The sequence below is a fragment of the Diadema antillarum genome, unplaced genomic scaffold, assembly GCF_040938485.1.
Source record: "Diadema antillarum isolate AM-2024a unplaced genomic scaffold, OU_Dant_1.0 seq00000398_RagTag, whole genome shotgun sequence".
Lineage (NCBI taxonomy): Eukaryota > Metazoa > Echinodermata > Echinoidea > Diadematoida > Diadematidae > Diadema > Diadema antillarum.
This window is the reverse complement of record NW_027271389.1, coordinates 540132-561731: the sequence shown is the minus strand read 5'-3', so window position 1 is coordinate 561731 and position 21600 is coordinate 540132. Positions and strand designations below refer to the sequence as shown.

At 38.2% G+C, this 21600-nt stretch overlaps 1 protein-coding gene across 1 annotated transcript; it reads left to right on the top strand.

The window, feature by feature from the left end:
• The first annotated feature begins 873 nt into the window (after positions 1-873).
• LOC139732021 (nuclear cap-binding protein subunit 2-like) lies at positions 874-6470 on the top strand. The gene is made up of 4 exons (XM_071642896.1): positions 874-952; positions 3741-3922; positions 4441-4579; positions 5355-6470. Exons 1-4 carry the CDS (start codon positions 893-895, stop codon positions 5463-5465), a joined length of 492 nt encoding a protein of 163 aa, XP_071498997.1. The 5' UTR covers positions 874-892; the 3' UTR covers positions 5466-6470.
• Positions 6471-21600: the final 15130 nt, after the last annotated feature.

The window sequence follows — 21600 nt, the reverse complement described above, 5'->3', positions numbered from 1 at the left end:
ATTCACTCCTTGCAGAAGGTGCACTGTACTCCATTATGTTCGCGTAGGCCCGTGCCTGAAACCGCCATTCATTAAATCATTCTCTGTAACTATTTTCATGATATGTCAACTACAATTGTATTGTCATTTATAATATTTACAGTGTAGGCCCTATGTTTGTAATTCTCTTCCATGCCCCTTGAGGAGCCATTTAAGAAATAATATTCATTCATTAAAATACATTCATTCATTCATTCATCCATTCATTCATTCATTCATTCATTTCATTTCATTTATTTTTTCCATCTCCAACAGAACTTGTAAATACATTTTGCTTTCCACATAAAATATAAGTAGGTCCTACATATATGTCAGTATTACAAATAATGATAAATGGAATTGGATATACAAATGACAGGGTGAAAAAGAAAAAGCACAAAAAAACATCTGAAGTTAGGAAAATGCAGGAGATGGGGAGGAATGCTGAAGAAGCAATTCAAAGCTTGTAGGGTGCATTCCCCCCCCCCCCCCCCGCCCCCAACATTTAGTAACATATTCATTCATTCATTCATTCATTCACCCGCGCCAGTATTTCTTCCTTGACGCGTTCCTATAACAAAAGAAGAAGAAGAAAAAGAAGAAGAAGAAGGAAGAAGAAGAAGAAGAAGAAGAAGAAGAAGAAGAAGAAGAAGAAAGAAAGAAAGAAGGAGAAGTACAACATATAATTAATACTAGTACTGAGTAATCGCGAAAAGTGGAACGCTTGTTAGGAACGCTTTTTGGTACGACGGGACGCCGTGCGTGCATCCTACGAAGTAATGTACAAAATAGCTCTCTTTCGTATTCATCTCTCCGGATCCGTGTGCTCACCGCACCGTGCGTTCCTACAGCGCACCCAACAAGACCAAGAAAAATGGCGACCAAAACGGATCGCATGGCTGAGCTCAGCTCATACAGAGACCAACATTTTAGGGTAAGTGTGTTGTTACATTAAGAAGATTTTGTCTCTTATATTTTGTATAATTTAAGGAGTTTTGTATCCCTTCCTGTTGGACCTTTATGGAGTGAGAGCCAGCCCCGTGTCTCCGTCATTGTATTTTCTATAAAATAACTTTACTGTGGTCCCACCCGCTAGTAATCATGTCCCCCAAATTTCTTCTTCTCGAATATTGGAACTGTACCAATGTTTGTTACATTGCAATTTTTATCATTTATCATTTTGCGTGTTGAATGATGGGTAGCTATCAACAATTTTTAACTTACTGTAAAAATCTAGGATTAACGTTTCATGCTACATATAGAAAATAGTCTAGACTAGACTAGAAGCTAATTATGATCTTGAATCTACACAACCATTAGCCTGACCAGAGACCAGAGTCCAGACGTTTTAACCTGTGCCCTGTTGCATAAAACCCTTACCGCTGGACTTACCGCTCCTTTCTAGGGGTAAGTCTTCAAATTAGTGGTAAATTTTATAATCCTTGATGCTGATTGGCTGTGACGCCTAATTTTGACAGTAGTTACCATTGAAATTCAACGGTAAGTTTTATGCAACGGGCCACTGGTTAGTACGCTGTCGCTACTTTATACAGCGACTGGCTGGGCTGTGTATTCTTACACAACCATACTAACGTTAGATCTAACAGTTACACAGTCAGTATTGGTAGATCACTAGCTGTAAAATAAAAATAAATATCAATGTTTGTAGATCTAGTCCTATAACCACTTTACGTGTTGGATAATTGACAGCTGGTATCATTGACATTAGCTATACTTTTAACTTAATATGTTACTTATCAGAAAAATCCCTGGAGGATCAACGTTTCATGTATCTATACTACAGCCACCACAGTAGTCCGACCAAAACAGCAACAGGGCCGTGTATCTAGAGTCGCTAGACTCTAGTTTTATAGCCACAGGAGAATTTGAATTGTCAATTGAGGAGGTTGAACTTTAAAAAAAGAATATTTACCAGTAAATTTAATACTCATCCTTTTGTTGTTGTTGTTTTTTTACTACTAGTACCGTAGTTATGGGTAAACTTGGCCTAGCGGGTAAAGTCGGCCCCCAGCGCGCACAGTACAACTACTTGTAATGTGCGTGCTGGGGGCTGACTTTACCCGCTAGGCCAAGTTTACCCATAACTACGGTAGTCTACCAGTGTATTTTCAGTTACACGACTTAGCAATGCAATGAATGAGTGTACTACTAGACACCCTAAGTACTACTTAAACTCAAGCCACCCATGATTCCACCATAACAGTTAACACTGTCCAAAATTCGACTGCCAGCTAAAATTACATCATGTACATGTACTGTAGAAACCTATTTTTGTGTATGGTCGAACTTTTGGCACAGGAGGTCGAACCTTGGTGCTGGTGCCATAGCCTAGTACTAGAGTGGAAACTCGATATAACGAGATGGTCGGGACTGAGTCGTTTTCCTCGTTATACATGTAGCCGATATCTCGTTATATCAGTAGGCATAAAAGAGAGCATAACATAAAGACATTAATTTCCACATGTGGGACTACCCATCATATTTCAATCAATACTGATAACTTGATATTGCGTGTGAGGGAATTACTCACCTTTATGGGTAAGAAGATGTTTTTCACCAATGAAATCCAATATCAAGAATGTGTTTCTTATTAATTGTAGGTGTTTGAATTTGTAAATATATATAGCTTGCGATTGTGTCAAGATTGTCTGTGGATTGGTACACATGTATGTGGTTATAGTATGGGTGTGTGTTGTGTGGAAAGATTGAATATGGTCTGCACAATGCTGTGTGTGTATGTGACACATTCTGTATGTATTGTACATAATGACTGCGTGTGTGTGAAGATGGGGATTTCCCTACGTTAGAAAGCCAATCACAGCATCAGATTGCCTCACACCTGCTAAACGTCATGATGATGTCATGTATACATAATATGGCCGTCCCACCACATTTTCTGCATGTATCAGTGTGCGCGCACACACACAAATACACGTACAACATGCAGTGCTAGCTGGAGTGCACTGAAGAAAATAATTTCGTGTGTACAAGACAGTTTTTGGCGCATCGAGCTTTACAATCTCTGAAGATGATAGCACAGGCGAAGTAAGGCTTTACCGAAGACATTTTGCTTTACCTCGTTATAACAGGTTTGATTGGCTATGTTTTTCTTTGTTTGGAAGTCACAAAATTTATCTCGTTATAGCAGTTATTTCGTTATCGCCGATCTCGCTATAAGAGTAGCATTTTACATAGACTTGTGTGGAAGGGAATTCTGGACCGGGAAAATTTCCTCGAAATAACCGATATCTCGTTATAGCAGTGTTCGTTACACCGAGTTTCTCCTGTACTAGATCTACAAGTAAGGCTTAGCACTTACACTTGTAGCAGTGAAACTGAAGTAACAGATCTCAGAAAATTGGCAAAATGTCAAGGAAATAAACAATCATGATCATGAAAGTTGGTTCGTCCCCTATGGTGAGACTAATACCATCTGTGGCCCCCCCCCCCCACCCCACCCACCTACACTCATGTACATCACTGAAAATGAAAATATTTGTATTCTACACAAAAAAGAAGGAGATGAAAAGCACGTTCCTACCTTCATAACGAAGCAGAATTACGTCTCGTGCATGGAAGCAATATTTGATATTTTCATGATGCACATTTGTCCTGTACTCCTGTGTACTATACATTTCTTTTTTTCATAATTTTAGAAAGTCAACTATTCAACATATCCTTTATAAATGCTTCAAATGCAGGGTTCTATGCAGGAGCAAGAAAAACGCCTCAAGAAGAGCGCCACCCTGTACATCGGAAATCTGTCATTCTTCACCACAGAGGAGCAGATTTACGAGGTCTTTGCAAAGTGCGGTGACCTCAAACGAGTCGTCATGGGGCTCGACAAGATCAAGCGGACGCCCTGTGGCTTTTGTTTCGTGGAGTATCCTTGATTGTCCAGTGTCATCCAGATGTGTTCTCTATTTTTCACTATGTAGCAGTCGGCACTTTTTCAAAGAATCTAATGTTTTAACCTCATCTCTTTTTTATTTGACATAGAGTTATCATTCATTTTTATTGTATTTTAGCAGCTTGATGAATCCATCAACAACAAAAGAAATAGATTAAAAGAGAATAGAATTTTATGCATCTCTTATTTTATGTGTTAGCTCTAAACCCATGCGCTCCTTGATTATGACCAAGAATTACAGGCAAGCAAACATATCTCGTGCAATGTCATCGGTGAAATGTTTGTTTAAACTGAAAAACAGAAATGACAAACCTGGAAACAGTCTTTCCTGAAGTTCTTCCCAAAATATTTCTCAATTATGTATGGTAAAGAAATGAGAAAGATTCGTCAGAATATAATGGGGTGAATTTCTGGAGGTATCATGGGATAACAGTCCGATAGTGTGTACATAGACAACTTCATTCATAATCCTTGACCCCCTGACTTGCAAGGTATTACCATCGTGAAGATGCCAGCAATGCCATGAGGTATGTCAGCGGCACCCGCCTGGACGACCGGATCATCCGTACAGACTGGGATGTGGGCTTCTCAGAAGGTCGCCAGTATGGCAGAGGCAAAAGTGGAGGGCAGGTGAGATGAGAAACAAGTCGAGTGAAGATCACACATCAACCAAGTTTCTTGAGGTCATACAGTGCAGTCCTGTTATTTTATAACAAACACGGTTATAACAAAAATTCCATTATAAATGTGTTTGTTGTAAGATATCAGAGCTCAAAAGTGTTATCTGTATATACATATATTCGTATTAACTGTGGTGTCAATACCATGCACAGCACAACACACCTTCTATATTTGCATAAGAAATATGTTGTGAATTTGTTGAAATGGAGACTTGCAGAGGAACTCGTGTTTGATCTAGGTATTACACAAGATGATGTTCTGATGTGTTATGAACTGAGTCCTGAGAATTACTATAACTTGAGAAATTATCTTCTTGTGATATTTTATGTAAAGGAGAGAGTAGTGCTCATTTTTCAGGAAATCGCACTTTGCATTATGACTGCTTTTCTAATGTAAATTGTAAAGAAACTCCCCAAATTTGCCCATAAAAGAAGAAGAAAAAAATTTGTGTTCTCAGATCATAATTTACAGTCAAATCGTCTATAGCAGCATCTTCAATTTACTTTCAAGCGCAATCTGTAGTTCGATGGCTGCATCTAGTGATCCTTGCGCTATTGGGAATCATTTTCCTACCTCTTGCTCATAAAGATATGAATATATGTCAGTATCTGATCAACAGATGTGTTGATCAACCAAATTAAAATTGATGACATCACCTATGGACAAACTGACAAATTCGTATTGATTTTTTTTTAAACACTTGATATATGCTCCCCTAACTAAGGTTCGTGACGAGTATCGCACCGACTACGACGGAGGACGGGGCGGCTACGGCAAGGCTGCCATCAAGCAGCTGTCCCAGAACAAGAAGCGCTACCAGCAGTGGATGAGCTGATGAAGAAGAGAGGAGCCCACGAGATTGGATTCCAAGAGAGACTCTTATTTTGCTTTGATTGACTAGAGAGAAGCATCCCCCTTTCTAAAGAGAAAAGAAACTGAAGTGAACTGGAACTTGCTGAAACCTGCAGTGAGCCATCAGCAGAGAAGGCAGCAAAAGATGATTACTATGTGAAGCCTGTGTTGATGAATGAGGATGAGGAAGGAAAATCGAAATGCAGGTGAAAAGGAATGGTGTAAACTCAGACTTGAGATAAAAAAAGGGCAATGTTCTAGTCCAGAATTCAGTATTGTAAATTGCATTTGTACATATTCTACAAGTATCTGCACCCATGTTCCCAATATTGTGTCCCAACAGGAGTGTTATTGTAACTTACACATTTGCCTGATATCAGCCGAGACTGTTGCATCCAATGGGTACTACTGCCTCCATAGTGAAATTAATTTCATCAGTTGTGTGAATACAGTATGTCAGTGGCAGCCCATTAGCTTTTATGGATTTGAGCTGTTACCATGCTGGTTGGTGTTATTTCAGTTGCCCTTGTGATAAGTTTGGATAATATGAACCTGCCATCATAAAATGTCCATGCTAGTCCACAGTATATTCAAATCATACATCCTACTTATTTCAGGACTTTGAGTAGTTGCAGAGACAAATACAATGTGTACCGTACTTGAATGAACAAAGCTGGCAGAATATCATGTACAGTGTACATGTACATGATCAACACTTACAGTGTACCAAGTGTGACCTGGCATCACAAAACCAGCAAAAAGTTGCCAGACATTAATTTTTAGGTAAGGGCAGATACTGAAAGAGCAGATTTTAAGCTTTAAAATGAGGTATAACTCAATTCAAATGAACTCTGCTATAAACCTATCTAAATATTGAAAAGAAAGCACATGCTGTAGGAAAGTGTGTATTGAGAAAAGAAGTTGCAAAGTTTAGGGTCTATTGAAGCTCTTAATCTTACTGAGCCGTAGCTGCGCAATGGATGGGACAAAAAACCCCCCAAAAAACAACAGGATGTAGAATGCCTTAGCAACAATAATGATAAGGATTATAAAATTAAGCAGAAATTGAGCATGCTCTATTTTCACATTCTATCCATTACAAAAGCAAACTTCCAAAGCAGTAGCATCATCTGTCCATGATTTACCTGAGTTGAAGTGAAGAGTGTGTTAAGGACTTTTAAAGAAATAAAATTGGGTCTCTAAGACATTTAATCACACTATTCTATGAAAAATTGTTCTAGAAAAACTGCTAAAATTACAATTCCTATTCGTTTTATGATACCAAACTTTAGAATAATGTACAAGTAGAATTGCTCTTTTGGAAAATGTTAAAAACTCAAGATTGACTGGGTTGACCCATGTCACGTATTTTGAGTCCTCATGTTGTAAACTCAGAGTGTGGGACTCATTGTTAGTTTTGTGATGCACGGTCACAAATTTGCTTCAGTCACTTGCTCCATGTGATTTTTAAGTAAATGTACACATGATTCTCCTTCTCAAAGGGATGGTACAGTTCTGGTTTAGATGGGACTTCAGGTTTTCAACTTTCATGTGGTGTGTGTGTGTGAGATAATGAGAAACCTCTCATGAAAGAACATGTAACTCTTATAGGAATTCAGTTTATTTGATGAAAATTGGTCTTAAAATGGCTGAGATATCAAAAAAAGTGATCCTCATAAAATGCAACAGGCCACAACTTTTATTAGGATTGCTTTGTTTTACCATGCTTTTGGATGTCTCAGTAATTTCAAAACTGATTTTCATCAAATGAACTTTCAATTGCCTGTAGGATTATATGCTCTTTAATATTTCATAGAGTGATTTCTAAATGTCTCACAAACCGTTTAAAACTGAATCCTCACCTCAACCAATCCTCAACCAATACTACACCATCCCTTTAAGACTTCTCAGAGTTTCTGATGATACGTTATAATGAATCCACTGAGACGTCATCTTGTATAGGTTGAAATTTTCATGTGATTAATATTTTGCGCTGGACCACTTTCAATGACCTTCAGTGGAGTGGTTTATGAATTTGAAGACGAGTATTTTCACGCATATTTTGGTACTTCTCAAAATATTAATGTGGTGTTATGGTAAAATGCTCCTGCTCTCAGTAGTGCATTCTGTGACATATCTTCTTTCTCTGTGCAAGAATTGAATGTCTGTGTTCCAAACTTTTTATTTGTGACCTTTCTTATATGTAGTGCAAACTGTTTTGATTTTACCGGTAGCCTTCACTTTTTTATTGTGTCATTTTCATAGCACCAAACATCTCACTGCAATGGTGTAGCAGTGTTCATGACACAATGTATATACATCTCTGTTGGAATCATGGCTGAGCATACACCAAAATACTACACAGGGAGGCTACACCGTGTAGTGAGGGGATCATTCAGTGTCCAGTTTTAGTCTTTATCTATTTTGAAATGTGTGTATTTCTGTGTCATTGTGTATTTATGTCTGTATCCCTGTTGCCACAATGTCAAATAGTACAGTCCAGTACTGACAGAATTGCTCAAATAACATGCTACATTTGTTATTCATTGCCTTGTGCCATTCCATGTTTTTGTTTTTTTTTACGCTAACTTTTTTGTTTAAATTTGTGGAATGCATGTACAACAACACTTAAGGCTCCTCTGTTTTTTGTGTTTGCGATGCAAATTTAACTCAAGTCCAAAATGTTCGATTTTCTGTATTTGATTATACACATCAGGGATGTATGATTATGATAGAATATGGGAGGGGATTTTACCGGCATATATTTGAGTATCGAAACACACAACTGACTTCTTAATGAACAGGATTGAGGGTATTATTTACTGGTATTGTATGAATATCTGGTAATTTTGCTGCAGGAGTAGGTACACACACATGAATCTCACAAATGCCCCAAATGAGATACCATGTATACATCATAATAAACATGTTACAGACATATCTTTGTGATTGAAAATGTGTCATTCTTTTGATCATTGTGCAGACTTTCAGGTTGTTTATAATCATATTTCTTTTACTCTGGTTCTTTTACATTGCAGGAGTATGATAGTACAGTTATTTTTCAAATATATATGAATCTCTCCCTCAGTCTCTCTATCTATATGCATGTATATACACACATAAGTATATACATGTGTATATATAGTTCCTTTTAAAAATACACATTGCACTCAACCTTTTGTACATGAATGTGTTTACTTAGAATGTCTTCACAGATATCTCTCAAATGTTTTAAGCACAGAGTCAGACTTTATAGTCCATGGGCCAGGCCAGATATTGGTACCATCTGAGGTGGCAAAACCTTTTTGGTGTCATTTTGTTTGTCGGGCATAGATATGCTTATCAAGCTATGATAGCATTTCCAAATGAGTAGCTTAGTCATAGTAAATGAATTTTTAACCAAGTTGGTCTCGTTGTTATATCCCGATACTTCTGAATCGAAACTAACCGCTATACAAAGAAGAGCACTGTCTTCTGTAAGTTCCATAGAGCTGTAAAATGCAGCTCTATGGTATGTTCACAGGTGTTCTGTTGTAAACGCGGTGCACTTTGTCTTTATTCAAGGCAGCGAAGGGAATATCCAAAGGTTATGATGTCCACAGCGCTTAGTCTTTATTCTAGACGGCGAAGGGAATATCCAAAGCGTATGATACAGTGTATATCCTTTTATCTAAAAACAATAACAACAACAAAAGCAATTCCTCATGAATTTTACCGTATCTTTCAATTATTTATCATTTTCCGGCGAAAACGCTACGGTGATACCACGCCAATGTCGCTTTATTTCCCTCCAACAATATAAGATAATGCAAAAACAATGTACCGGTACACTACGATACATTATAATGAATGATATTGTAAATGAACAGAGTGATTTCTGTTTAAAACTGATGTATTTGTTGATAGGGTAGTATAAAAACAGTATAGATAATCCCTTTTAAGAGGAACTTTAGATATGATAACGGTACATTGGTCTAGATAAAGACTAAGCGCACCGCGTGACAGCTGTGGACATCATAACCCTTTGGATATTCCCTTTGCTGCCTTGAATAAAGACTAAGTGCACCGCGTTTACAACAGAACACCTGTGGATATACAGAAGGCAGTGCTCTTCTTTGTATAGCGGTTTAGTTTCGATTCAGAAGTATAGGGATATAAAAACGAGACCAAATTAGTTAAAAATTCATTTATTATGACTAAGCTACTCATTTGGAAATGCTATCCTTGTAGCTTGATAAGCATATCTATGCCCGACAAACAAACTGACATCAAAAAGGTTGTGCCACCTCAGATGGTACCAACAACCTATTTTTCGGGTCTTGGCCCATGGACTATTACAAGTCATGCTCTGTGGAGCAGATTGTTGTCACAACATCCTTGACAGAACGTACCTCCTAAGACCTTGCTTTGATTGAAAACAGTGATAATGATTGTTGCATTATTTCTTTGACATGTACAGTCAAAGGACAAATGACTTTGCTTTGTAATCTTTATTTGCACACAGCACTGCAATACAGTGCACTCCTGATATAACAAAGGCAGTTATTAATTAGATTCCGGTTACAACAAAGTAAAAATTCATTGTGCAGACTTTCAGGTTGTTGATAATCCTATTTCCTTCACTCATAGCATTGCAGGAGTATGATGGTACAGTTATTTTTCAAATATATATGAATCTCTCCCTCAGTCTCAATATCTATATGAATGTATATACACACATAAGTATATACATATGTATATATAGTTCCTTTTAAAAATGCACATTGTACTCAACCTTTTGTACATGAATGTGTTTACTTAGAATGTCTTCACTGATATCTCAAATGTTTTGAGAACAGAGTCAGACTTTACAAGTCATGCTCTGTGGAGCAGATTGTTGTCACAACATCCTTTACAGAATGTACCTCCTAAGACCTTGCTTTGATTGAAAACAGTGATAATGATTGTTGCATTATTTATTTGACATGTACAGTCAGAGGACAAATGACTGTGCTTTGTAATCTTTATTTGCACAACAGCACTGCAATACAGTGCACTCCTGATATAACGAAGACAGTTATTAATTAGATTCCGGTTACAACACAGTAAAAATTCAGGCCCTAACATTAACCCCTCTATATTTTTCATTGTTTATTTGTACGGTTGTTACAAAATTTCGATATAACCAAAGAAAACTGCCCATACTGAATACTGAGGTTTCATGCAAATTATTGTTTTTCCCAAATTGTACTACTACTACAGTACATATTGTGGAAAAATTAAAAATGCCCTTTTTTTTCCCACAAAAAAAGAAGAAGAAGCTTTTTCAGTCCTCAAAATAATGCAGTGATGTTTTCAAGGTTGGCATTCTATGTGTTATATGTGTACATCAGCCCACACCACTATTTGAATATGACACAGGAGGCTAATCTTGTCATACCAGAGCAGTTTAAAGGTATGTTATCTGTTGTTATTTAAACACCATTCCACATGGGATGTTGCCAATTTACAGCTACACAGGCAAGGAGGAAGAAAGGTTGCTCTTAGGAATAGGCCACTAATACTGAGTACCTCTTGAAATGTGATGTGGACTGACCCTCTCCATCAATAAGATAAAATTCTCTTCCTGTGTTACAGTGATTTGTGTATATGTGAATTCTTGTGCTTGTTTTGGAGCTTTGATTTTGTTTGTTTGTGGAGGTCTTTTCTTTTCTTCTTCTTCTTTTTTTTTTTGGTGGGGGGGGGGGGGGAAAGGGAGTCATTTATTTATCTAATGTTTTTACTAGATTTGGCTCAATAATCAGAGACATCAATTCAAAACATTTTCACATCTTAATACAAAGCAGTAGTAGATACATGTACAGCGTTTCGTGCTGGCTGTTGTCTTTTGTTTCATTTTATCTTTCCATACTTGGCAAAATTTGTCCAGGAATTTTTGACAATTACAGCAAGGTCAGATCATTCTTCAATGGAGCACCACTACCTGCTGCACTGCACAATCAATCAGAGAATTTGCATTTCTGATCATATCATGGAAAATGGGGAATTTAGCTTTTTCATTCACTATTTGTCTGTTCTGTTTGTTTGCGTTGAGTTCAGGTATGCGTGTAAAACAACGGATGTCAGTCCAAGGTTATCTCTGAGCTAAAAGAAAGAAGATAACAAAACAGATAAGAGTATGGCATCGCTCTTTCAAGCAATCCAGGATAATAACAAAATGAACCTCCAAAGCCTGTCACTATGTCTGACACAATTAGACTTCTGTTGAAAGAAAAAGAAAGAAAGAAAGAAGAACACACTAATATCACACGAAGACAAACTGTTGTCAAAAAGGAAGTACAGTCTGTAATTGTATTTGTCCCAAGTAACCAGGAAGTTCATTACAAGAGGCCACTTATCACAGAAAAGTATTTGCTGGGATTCAAACTGGAAATCCACTGACCAGAGTAGGCAGGTGGCCACTGTACACTGGGCCTGTAACACACAACATCTTTCTGGATGGTTGTAAACAGCTTCTTCCTTTATTGCTTTACTTTCATTAGGCCTGTGCCAAGGAAGAATCTTTTGCAGAGGTGCTATGCTCTATGTAAACTGGTTTCAAAGTGTGTTACATAATAAAAAAAAAACAACCACCATCAAACCATGGACCTACAAAAACTTATGGCCGTGTCACACCAGCCTTGCGTGCTACTTGCAAAGAACAATTTTGACTACCCGGAGGTCCCCGTAGATGATCCGCACATGATAGCATGTATCTCAAAAGTAGTCGCCCGGAGGTGCGCACGCATATTTTTTTACCCGCAACCGTGTTTAGGCCCTGTCCACACCTTTCCAGGCAAGCTACTCGGGCTTGTTACGTGTAGGGATTTTCTAGCATACCGGACATTCCTGAGGGCGGAAAAGGATTTGTGCGAGTCAGCGCATATGCGCATATGTCTTACTTGCTGGATGCGTTATACTTGCAAGTATGTGTGACCTTTGTACCAGTCGCGTGGGGGCTGACAACTCAGTGAAGGAATTCCTCTAATGGAATGGCTGAAATCTCACAGAATTTCATTATCTTGGCTGCATACGGGACTGCGAAGTACCTGCGTGGGAATTTCCTGGGAAGTACTGCCGCTAAGGGTCTCCTACTGGCATTCTGCGTGGACCTCTACGGGCATTCCCGCGACTCTCCTGGAAAAAGTTTTGGTCATGCTCAAAACTTGGCTGCGGTTAAATTGGACTTGCGTGAGCACCTCCGGGCAACTACGCGCTACATACTGTCAGGTGCGGACCAACTGTGGAGAGTTCCGGGGAGTAAATTTGTTTCCCCGCAAGTCAAGCCGCAGAAGTTCCACTGTACGGTATGACAAGGCATGAATGAAAATTGCAAACATTCTTGTTCGCCCGCTGAAAATCTTCTACGTGCTGGAAACTAACTCCTCGCCACAAGCTCGCGTAGCTTGCCCGGAATGGTGTGACACGGCCTTTATGTTCACTTCCTTTTCATCTGAGCCATAATTAAGAATACAGTAGTGGGAATACTTTTTGCTAGTGTTGTATCCCTGTCCTCAGGGACAGATCCAGGAATTCTGTGAAGGAGGGGGGGGGGGGTTACAAAATTAAAGGGGGTGCACATACGCCCCCTCGGTTTTTTTTCTTCTTATTTCTTTTGTTTAAAAAATAAATAAATAAAGGGGGGGTGCCTGCTGCGCCCCCCTCTCCTGGATGTGCCACTGGTCCTTGCTGATTGCACATGGCATCTCAGGTGCTGGAGTCTCCATAATGAAGTGATGAGATTACTGAAGCAATGTGAGAAACAAGGGTGTGTATGTGTGTATGTGAGAGAGTGTGTGTGTGTGTGTGTGTGTGTGTGGGTGTGAAGGAATCTCTTTCTAAGCTCCCTTGAACAAAGGCCTAAAATATTTAAAGGCATAAAATATTTAAAGGCACAAAATTCAGGCAGATGGAATTTGTGCTCTAATACACACAGAATGAAAGACATAAGATGCAGTGCAAAAATCAATGCCGTGGAATCACTACACTATAGAGGTTATTGGGACTGCTACATTTTGTGTCTCATCCTGGATACTTTAGAATACCACTAGTCAAAACAATCAGAGTCAAAGGCATTGTTGCCTGTCCTACTCGGATAATATTTGTTATAATATGCATATATAAAATGTGATATACATGGTGTGACAAAATTTGATATACAGTGCACTCCTGTTACTAGTATATCGAACATGGTCATAACGGAATTCCGGTTACAACAAAGTAAAAATTCAGACCGCATCATGAGCAGCTCCATGTGTTTTATTGTTTGACTGTTCGGTTACAATGAAATTTGGTATAAAAAAGAAAACTGTCAGTCCTGAGGACTTTGTCATAAAGGGAGTCCAATATACCCGTATAATGAAATACCTAATATCAGGAGGTATTCAGTTATACCATCAAAATCACATAATCTTGTCACACCATATTTCAATGTAATATTGCACATGACAGTTAGCAGGCTACCAGAGGGTGTCCATATATTCATTTCCATTTCTTAAAGATATTTCACACAACTCCACTAAGACAGCAAATGTAATACCCACTTTTTAAATGATCCCTTGCCCTGCAGAAAGGCATCAACTTCATGTATGGGCGGACACACAGGCGGTAGAATGGCAGTGATTATAGGCCCTTCCTACCACCCACACATTTTGTTCGGAAAGTAGCAGATTTGAGTAGTTTTGTTGAAATATAAAAATTGTCTGAGGCAAAAGCCTTTAAATTTGAAACACTGAAGAAGTCTCCTGTTGATTTTTTTTTTGTGTGGCTGCCCCATGAAATATGTGCACATTGTGTATAAACATAACATCAACTTCAAGGTCTTAACATCACATCTGTTGAGTGCATTGATCCTTGCAGTGATGGGACAGTTTACACAAGAAAAAACAAAATGAAAAATGACTTCAAGTTATATTCTTAATTCTGCTAAAAATCTGTTTGCTGCTCAAACTGAATTTATATCAAATGCCACGCCATTCATCACAACCTCATGACATGTCGGGGAAAAACCTCAAACAAAAGTAGCACACACATACACTGTGTAAAAATCATGATTCCATTATGTTTATTTCAGCATCACTCATGTCAAATTCCTTGCACATTTCATTTTTTAAGCATGTACATGAATTTTATCTGCACTACTTACTTTTTCTCCATCAGTACTATTGCTTTATATTTGGCACCACTACATTTATTCCAGAAGACACAATTTACCAGGTAATCCAGCCAACAAATAAACCCTGCGAAGGAAACTCAATTTGAAAGAACATTTCAAGTAAAAAACATTAGTTAATGAAAAAGTCCAGCGCAACTTCAAATGAACTTGGACATTTATCTGGACAGGTCAAACAATAATGATTATGACATGATATATGTGTCAGAGAAGAGTAACAGGATACAAAATTGATAATAATTTGAGGCATTAGCAATACAGTAAGTTTGATGATTCATTCATGACTACCAGTATTATATTACGAGGGCAAGTCGATGGTAATGTAGCATCATAATTAAACTGGCCAAATTCATTCTTCAGATTTTACTCCAATTTTCTTCAAACTGTTTGCATTTGAACAGCACCATTTCTTTCTAGGTAGAGTCATTTGCTGATATAACTCAACTGAGACAGCAGTACAGTACCACACCAGCTCTCTCTGTAAACTCTTCCCCTGCAAGATGGCGTAACTTCATATGTATGAGAGGAAGAAAGGCAGTAATTAGACCCTTCTCAATACCCACACATTTTGTTTGTGAAGTACGACTATAGGTAATTGAGTAGTATTTGATAAAATAGAGTTTTTGATCAGTTTACATCTGAACAGTACTATATGTATTCGGTGGAGTCATTGTCGATACATTGTAACATTTCAATGCACTATCATATGGACATTGCATAAACAGTTGTCAGTAGGTTGCAAACATATCAAATGCCACATGTCATCCAAAGCAAAATGATCTACAGATATTTAAACAGACATATAAATGTTTTATTACTAAACTATAGGTTGCCATCACTTATTGCTCAAAATATTCACCGATCTCCTGGTCTTGATCAACAATTTGTATCAAAGCACCCTGTTTAAAGAAAATTCAGTCTTGGCACAATGAGATTTTAGAAATGGTTCCATGACATTTGCTCCTGTGACAAATACTCCCATGAATAATCTGCACACTAAGCCAAACATGAATTCTACCCACAAACATAACCCTAATCCTTATCCTAATCATCACATCAAACTAAGCCTACGTGTAAAACCTTATCACAACCTAAACCTAAGTCCTTGGAGAAAATAAGACCAGAGCAATGGATGCAGGAGCAAATATTGTGTCACCAGTTGACATATTAACTGTCATGGAGATATTTTATACACACATTTTGACAGCCAGTTTCAAAAACATGAAATACTACAAATGAGAAGTATACTGTCTAAAGCAACTACACGTACTATTCAAAGTTCACTGGCCTTCTAGTTTTTAACTACAAAAAATGCTTACACCATAGGCTTATTAATGCCCAAATGTTCTTTCCTTGTTCAAAACCTCCTTACACTAAGCAGCATGAAAAGGTCAATAGTAACCAGAAAGACACCCGCACATTGATGACATGAAACTCTCTCAGGTTCGATGTCAAAATGGCAGAAATTCTTGCTCACAATAAGTCATAAAAGAATTTGTGACTCAGAGCCTATCCTCCCTCACATAAATTCTTGCATTTTTCGCTTTTAAAGCAGATTTTCAGCACAATAACCATACACTATGTCAACCTCTTACACACATACACACACACAAACACACACACAAAACTCAAAATAAGCTATTGTATCTTTTTCGGTAGAATGAGCACTTTATAAGAGTCTCTCTATTATCATCATTAATACCCACACACATTGTTCTCGTGGAAGTGTTTTCAAAATTCCTTTCAAGTAGAAGCAAATATCCATTTTTGATGCTGTTGTTAATCCGTTGAGGATGAGTCCCGAGTGTCCCGGGCAGGTGTCTATGGGAAATACGTGTTACAGCAAAATCAGTCTGTCCTCAATGGGTTAAAATACAGTGTATATGCTCTGTGCCATGCCATGCTAACATTCTGTACATGTGCTATTGTCGAATAACAGTGTGGTATACAATTCATTACAGAAATGATGTACCACAGATAGTCATATCAAAATCTTATACCTTTTTCACCCTGTTGTGGTGCAGAATGCAGTAATATACTGCTACCCTATATTGTCACTGGAATCAAGTATTCTACCACACATTACCCATAGAAACATTATTACAAGATATGGCATTAAGCAAAGAGCATGGAGTAAAACATATTAAATATCTGTGGCACTCACACTCATAATGTCCCCCTTTTAACAGTGGTGTGTTCTATCAATAGACCAACGATTTCGCTAACAGCATTTAGAGTGTAGACACTCTTTGCTTCTTGCTGTAAGTGGAGAGGTTGATAACTTAGGGCAACAAACCTCTTATTCCTAGTTTGATGCCAGTTAGAATTTCATGTCCTTATGACCAATGAATGAGGAAGCACAAAATGCCAAACATTTCAGGAAGTACACACAAAAATACAGTGTTACATGACTCAAAGAGACATTATCCCTGCCTTGATCACTCTGCGAAAATCCAAACTAGCAATGTGTGACACCTTCACGTACAATGCACAAGTAAACAGTAGACAGGGGCCTACAGGCAGTACTTAATCAATGGAGCAAGACTGCATGGAAGCATGTAGAACTGACAAATAATACATTTTTTTTTTCAAATGTCACCCTTTGTATTTTGGAGAAAACAACCGCCGATCTACAATTTTAACAAACATGCCAGAAAAACAAAACCAGTGGGATTTGAACCTGTCATCGACCGCTTTCCTGGCAGTGACACTACCACCAGGCTATCCATGGTTGCCGGCAGTGACACGATGCACTTGGAACAAATACCCAGACTTTGAATCCTGACATTTTTGGTTAAAAAGTCCAAGGTAGACAAGGCATTTAAACTATAAATCTGATATTTATTTAAATCTGACTTTTTTTAAACTCTTTTCATCGAGCAGCCAGCATCAGTACTATTTCTGCTGCAGGTTTTGGTTGACAAGGTATACACTATTGGAAGGCCTAGAGTCTGGAGAATTCACCGACACCAAATTCAGGAAATCAATGGATGGTGATGTTCCGTAATTAGTACATTACTGAACATATTATTACCTCCGCCAAAGGGGGAGGTTATGTTTTCGTTACCATTGGTTTGTTTGTTAGTTAGTTGGTTGGTTGGTTGGTTGGTTCGTTTGCCTGTGTGCAAAATTACTCAAAAAGTAGTTAACGGATTGAGATGAAACTTGCAGGAAAGGTTTAGAATGACACAAGTAACAAACGATTAACTTTTGGCAGTGATCTGAGAATTTTTGGGGAATTTATGAAGGATTTTTTATATTTTGGCAGGTAGGGTCAATGAACTTGGGAGTTCAGGCTGCGCGTATTTGAGGTTTGCATGTGCGCACTTAAGTGCGTGCTCTAGTTTCTGCCAGGGCGGGGCGCGCAGTACAGCTGATGGTTTATGACGTAACAAAGGCTTCTATATTGGGAAATCGGGCAGCTTTCAGCACACAATGCAGTACGTATGGGTGGAAATCACTGATCTCTGTGGAAGAACAAGATCAGTGCAGGTGGAAATGGGCTGCATGCTTGGCAGAGGTCTGCACTCTCAGAGTGCTTCTCTAGTTGTATCATCTACACACTCACCAGAATGATAATTTCTTCCTTTTTTTTCTCTCTCTCAACAGGCAGTCATTAGCTTTGAACAGAAAATCACTTTGTACTACCCCTCTCATTTCTGAATCCACAGAACACTTCTTAGATGGGAATATTCTTTCATTTTTCCATTCCTCTCCCATTTGTACCTGACAAGGCATAAAGTGAAAAGTGCAAACTATCAAAATAGATAGATTTAAAAAAAAATTCTTTTCACACCAAGATCAATAGGTGACAGGCAGCTGGCTAAGCTTGCTTATCTTAAGACATTGCACACACGCAACAATAAACCACTAACTTGATTCCGAACATTCTGTTTCACGGGGGTATTCCAGATACAGTCCGACCTCTCCTATCCGGCCTCCCTTTATCTGGATCTCTCTACTATCCGGACGCGATGTCACCATGATTTTTATTTTTGTTTTCAATCTATAATAACTAGAACTATCACTCATTGTGATTAATATACCCCCACCCACAACTGAGGAAATTAGCTCAACCAGGACTAATTTCTTTTTAATTTTTTAATAGCAAAAAATGTTACCATGGCAATGCACTGTTCAAAAGTGAATAAATGTATTGCTCACTGTTAGTCATATGTCCCACATCTCAAGTCAAGTGCTCAAAAACTGAGTGAGCAAGATAAATAAACTGACAATTTGTATGGTTTTCATTAAAAATTGTGTGTTATCATGGCAACACAATGTTGGACATTAAGAAAAAATGAAGTTTGCACAATAGCCGTTACATGTGCAATTTCAAGCCAAATGATAAAAGGCTGAGGGGCTTAGTTGAATTCACAATACTAGTGTATCATTTTCATTCAAAATATATTGTTACCATGGCAACACATTTTCAACACTGACAAAAGATTTTTTGCACATCTACGTAATGTAGAGGTAACATATGCCAAATTTGAAGCCAAAATGCTATAACACAGAGTTAGGAGAATCAAAATGTTTGCATGATTTTCATTCAAAATGCACTGTTACCATGACAACACATTGTTTCACAATGATGAAATACGAAGTTTGCATATCTCTGTACTATAGTGGTTGCATGTGCCAAATTTCAAGCCAAATGCTCAAAGACTGAGGGAGTTACCTGAATCCACAATATTTTTGTATGATTTTCATTCAAAATATGCTGTTACCATGGAAACACATTGATCAACATTAACAAATGGTTAAGTTTGAACATCTACGTACTATAGTGGTCACATGTGTCAAATTTCAGGCTAAATGCTCAAAGACTGAGGTAATTACCTGAATCCACAATATTTTTGTACGCATTTTAGTGAAAAGATGCTGTTACCATGGCAACGCATTGTTCACCACTGACGAAAGATTAAGTTTGCACATCTATATGCTATAGTGGTCACATGTGCCAAATTTCAAGCCAAATGCTCAAAGACTGAGGGAGTTACCTGAATCCACAATATTTTTGTATGATTTTCATTGAAAATATGCTGTTACCATGGAAATGCATTGATCAACATTAACAAATGGTTAAGTTTGAACATCTACGTACTATAGTGGTCACATGTGCCAAATTTCAAGCTATATGCTCAAAGACTGAGGTACAACAATCCACAATATTTTTGTATGCATTTTAGTGAAAAGATGCTGTTACCATGGCAACACATTGTTCACCATTGACGAAAGATCAAGTTTACACATCTATACACTACAGTGGTCACATGTGCCAAATTTCAAGCCAAATGATTAAAGACTGAGGGAGTTAACTGAATCCACAATATTTTTGTATGATTTTCATTCAAAATATGCCGTTACCATGGCAACACACTGATCACCACTGACGAAAGATTAAGTTTACACATCTACGTACCACAGTGGTTATGTGTGCCAAATTTCAAGCTAAATGCTCACAGACTACGGGAGTTAGCCGAATCCACAATATTTCTGTAAGCTTTTCGGTAAAAAAAACTCGTTACCATGGCAACGCATTGTTCATCACTGACGAATGATTAAGTTTACACATCCATATACTATAGTGGTCACATGTGCCAAATTTCAAGCCAAATGGTCAAAGATTGAGGGAGTTATCTGAATCCACAATATTTTCATTTGATTTTCATTCAAACTATGCCGTTACCATGGCAACACATTGATCACCAATGACGAAAGAGTAAGTACGCACATCTACGTACCACAGTGGTCACATGTGCCAATTTCCGAGCCATATGCTTAAAAACTGAAGGAGTGAGATTTATCTACACATTTTTGAATGATTGGTGAAAAAAAAAAACTGCCGTTGCCATGGTAACAGATTTTTTAACGCACACACCAAAGATGTTTTGGCACAACTATATAGTACATTGATCACATATCCCAAATTCAAACTGAATTGTCACAAAACTGAGAGAGTAGTTCGATCCACAACATTTTGTAAGATTTTTATGAAAATCTGCCGTTGCCATGGCAACGCAGTATGAAATACTAATGAAAAAGGTGTCTTGCACATCGGCCTGTGGTAGCAGTCACACATGCCAAATTTGAAATTAATTGCTCAAAAAATGAGAAAGTTGTTCGATCCACAAGATTTTAGGAAAATTTGCCGTTGCCATGGCAACGCATTATGCGATATTAACGAAAAAGGTGTCTTGCACATCTACCTTTGATAGCGGTCACACATGCCAAATTTGGGGTCAATTGCTCAAAAAATGAGAGAGGAGTTCGATCCACAAAATTTTGCAAGATTTCTTTAAAATTTGCCGTTGCCATGGCAACCCATTGTGCAATAGTAACGAAAAAGGTGTCTTGCACATCTTCCTTAGATAGCGGTCACACATGCTAAATTTGGGGTAAATTGGTTAAAAAATGAGAGAGTAGTTCGATCCACAAGATTTTGCAACGGACCGACCGCCCGACCGCCCGCCCGCCCGCCCGACCGCCCGCCCGACCGACCGACCGACCGACCGACCGACCGACCGGCCACCCGACCTCAGAGTGATTCCTATATACCCCCCCTACACACTATGTGTGGGTGGGGGTATAATTACAGGGAAAAGGGGGATTTCAAATTCAAACAAACTTCCTACACAAACTCACATGGGTTAGACATTATTCCAACATACATCTGTAAGTAACATACTGTACATCCATATCAAGTTCTCATTTAAATAACATGCATTCACACATTCACTCCCCCCGTATCACCCCAAGAATACGGACAGATAACTTTTTATCATTATTGGGGTACAGGCTATTGTTCATTGAGCAAATCATCAGAAAATTCTGAATGCAGACCAGCGGACAAAGACATGACACATTCATGAAATATCGATACATGTGCATGTAGCTACCATTGGTAAGGCAGCTGCGTGTACTA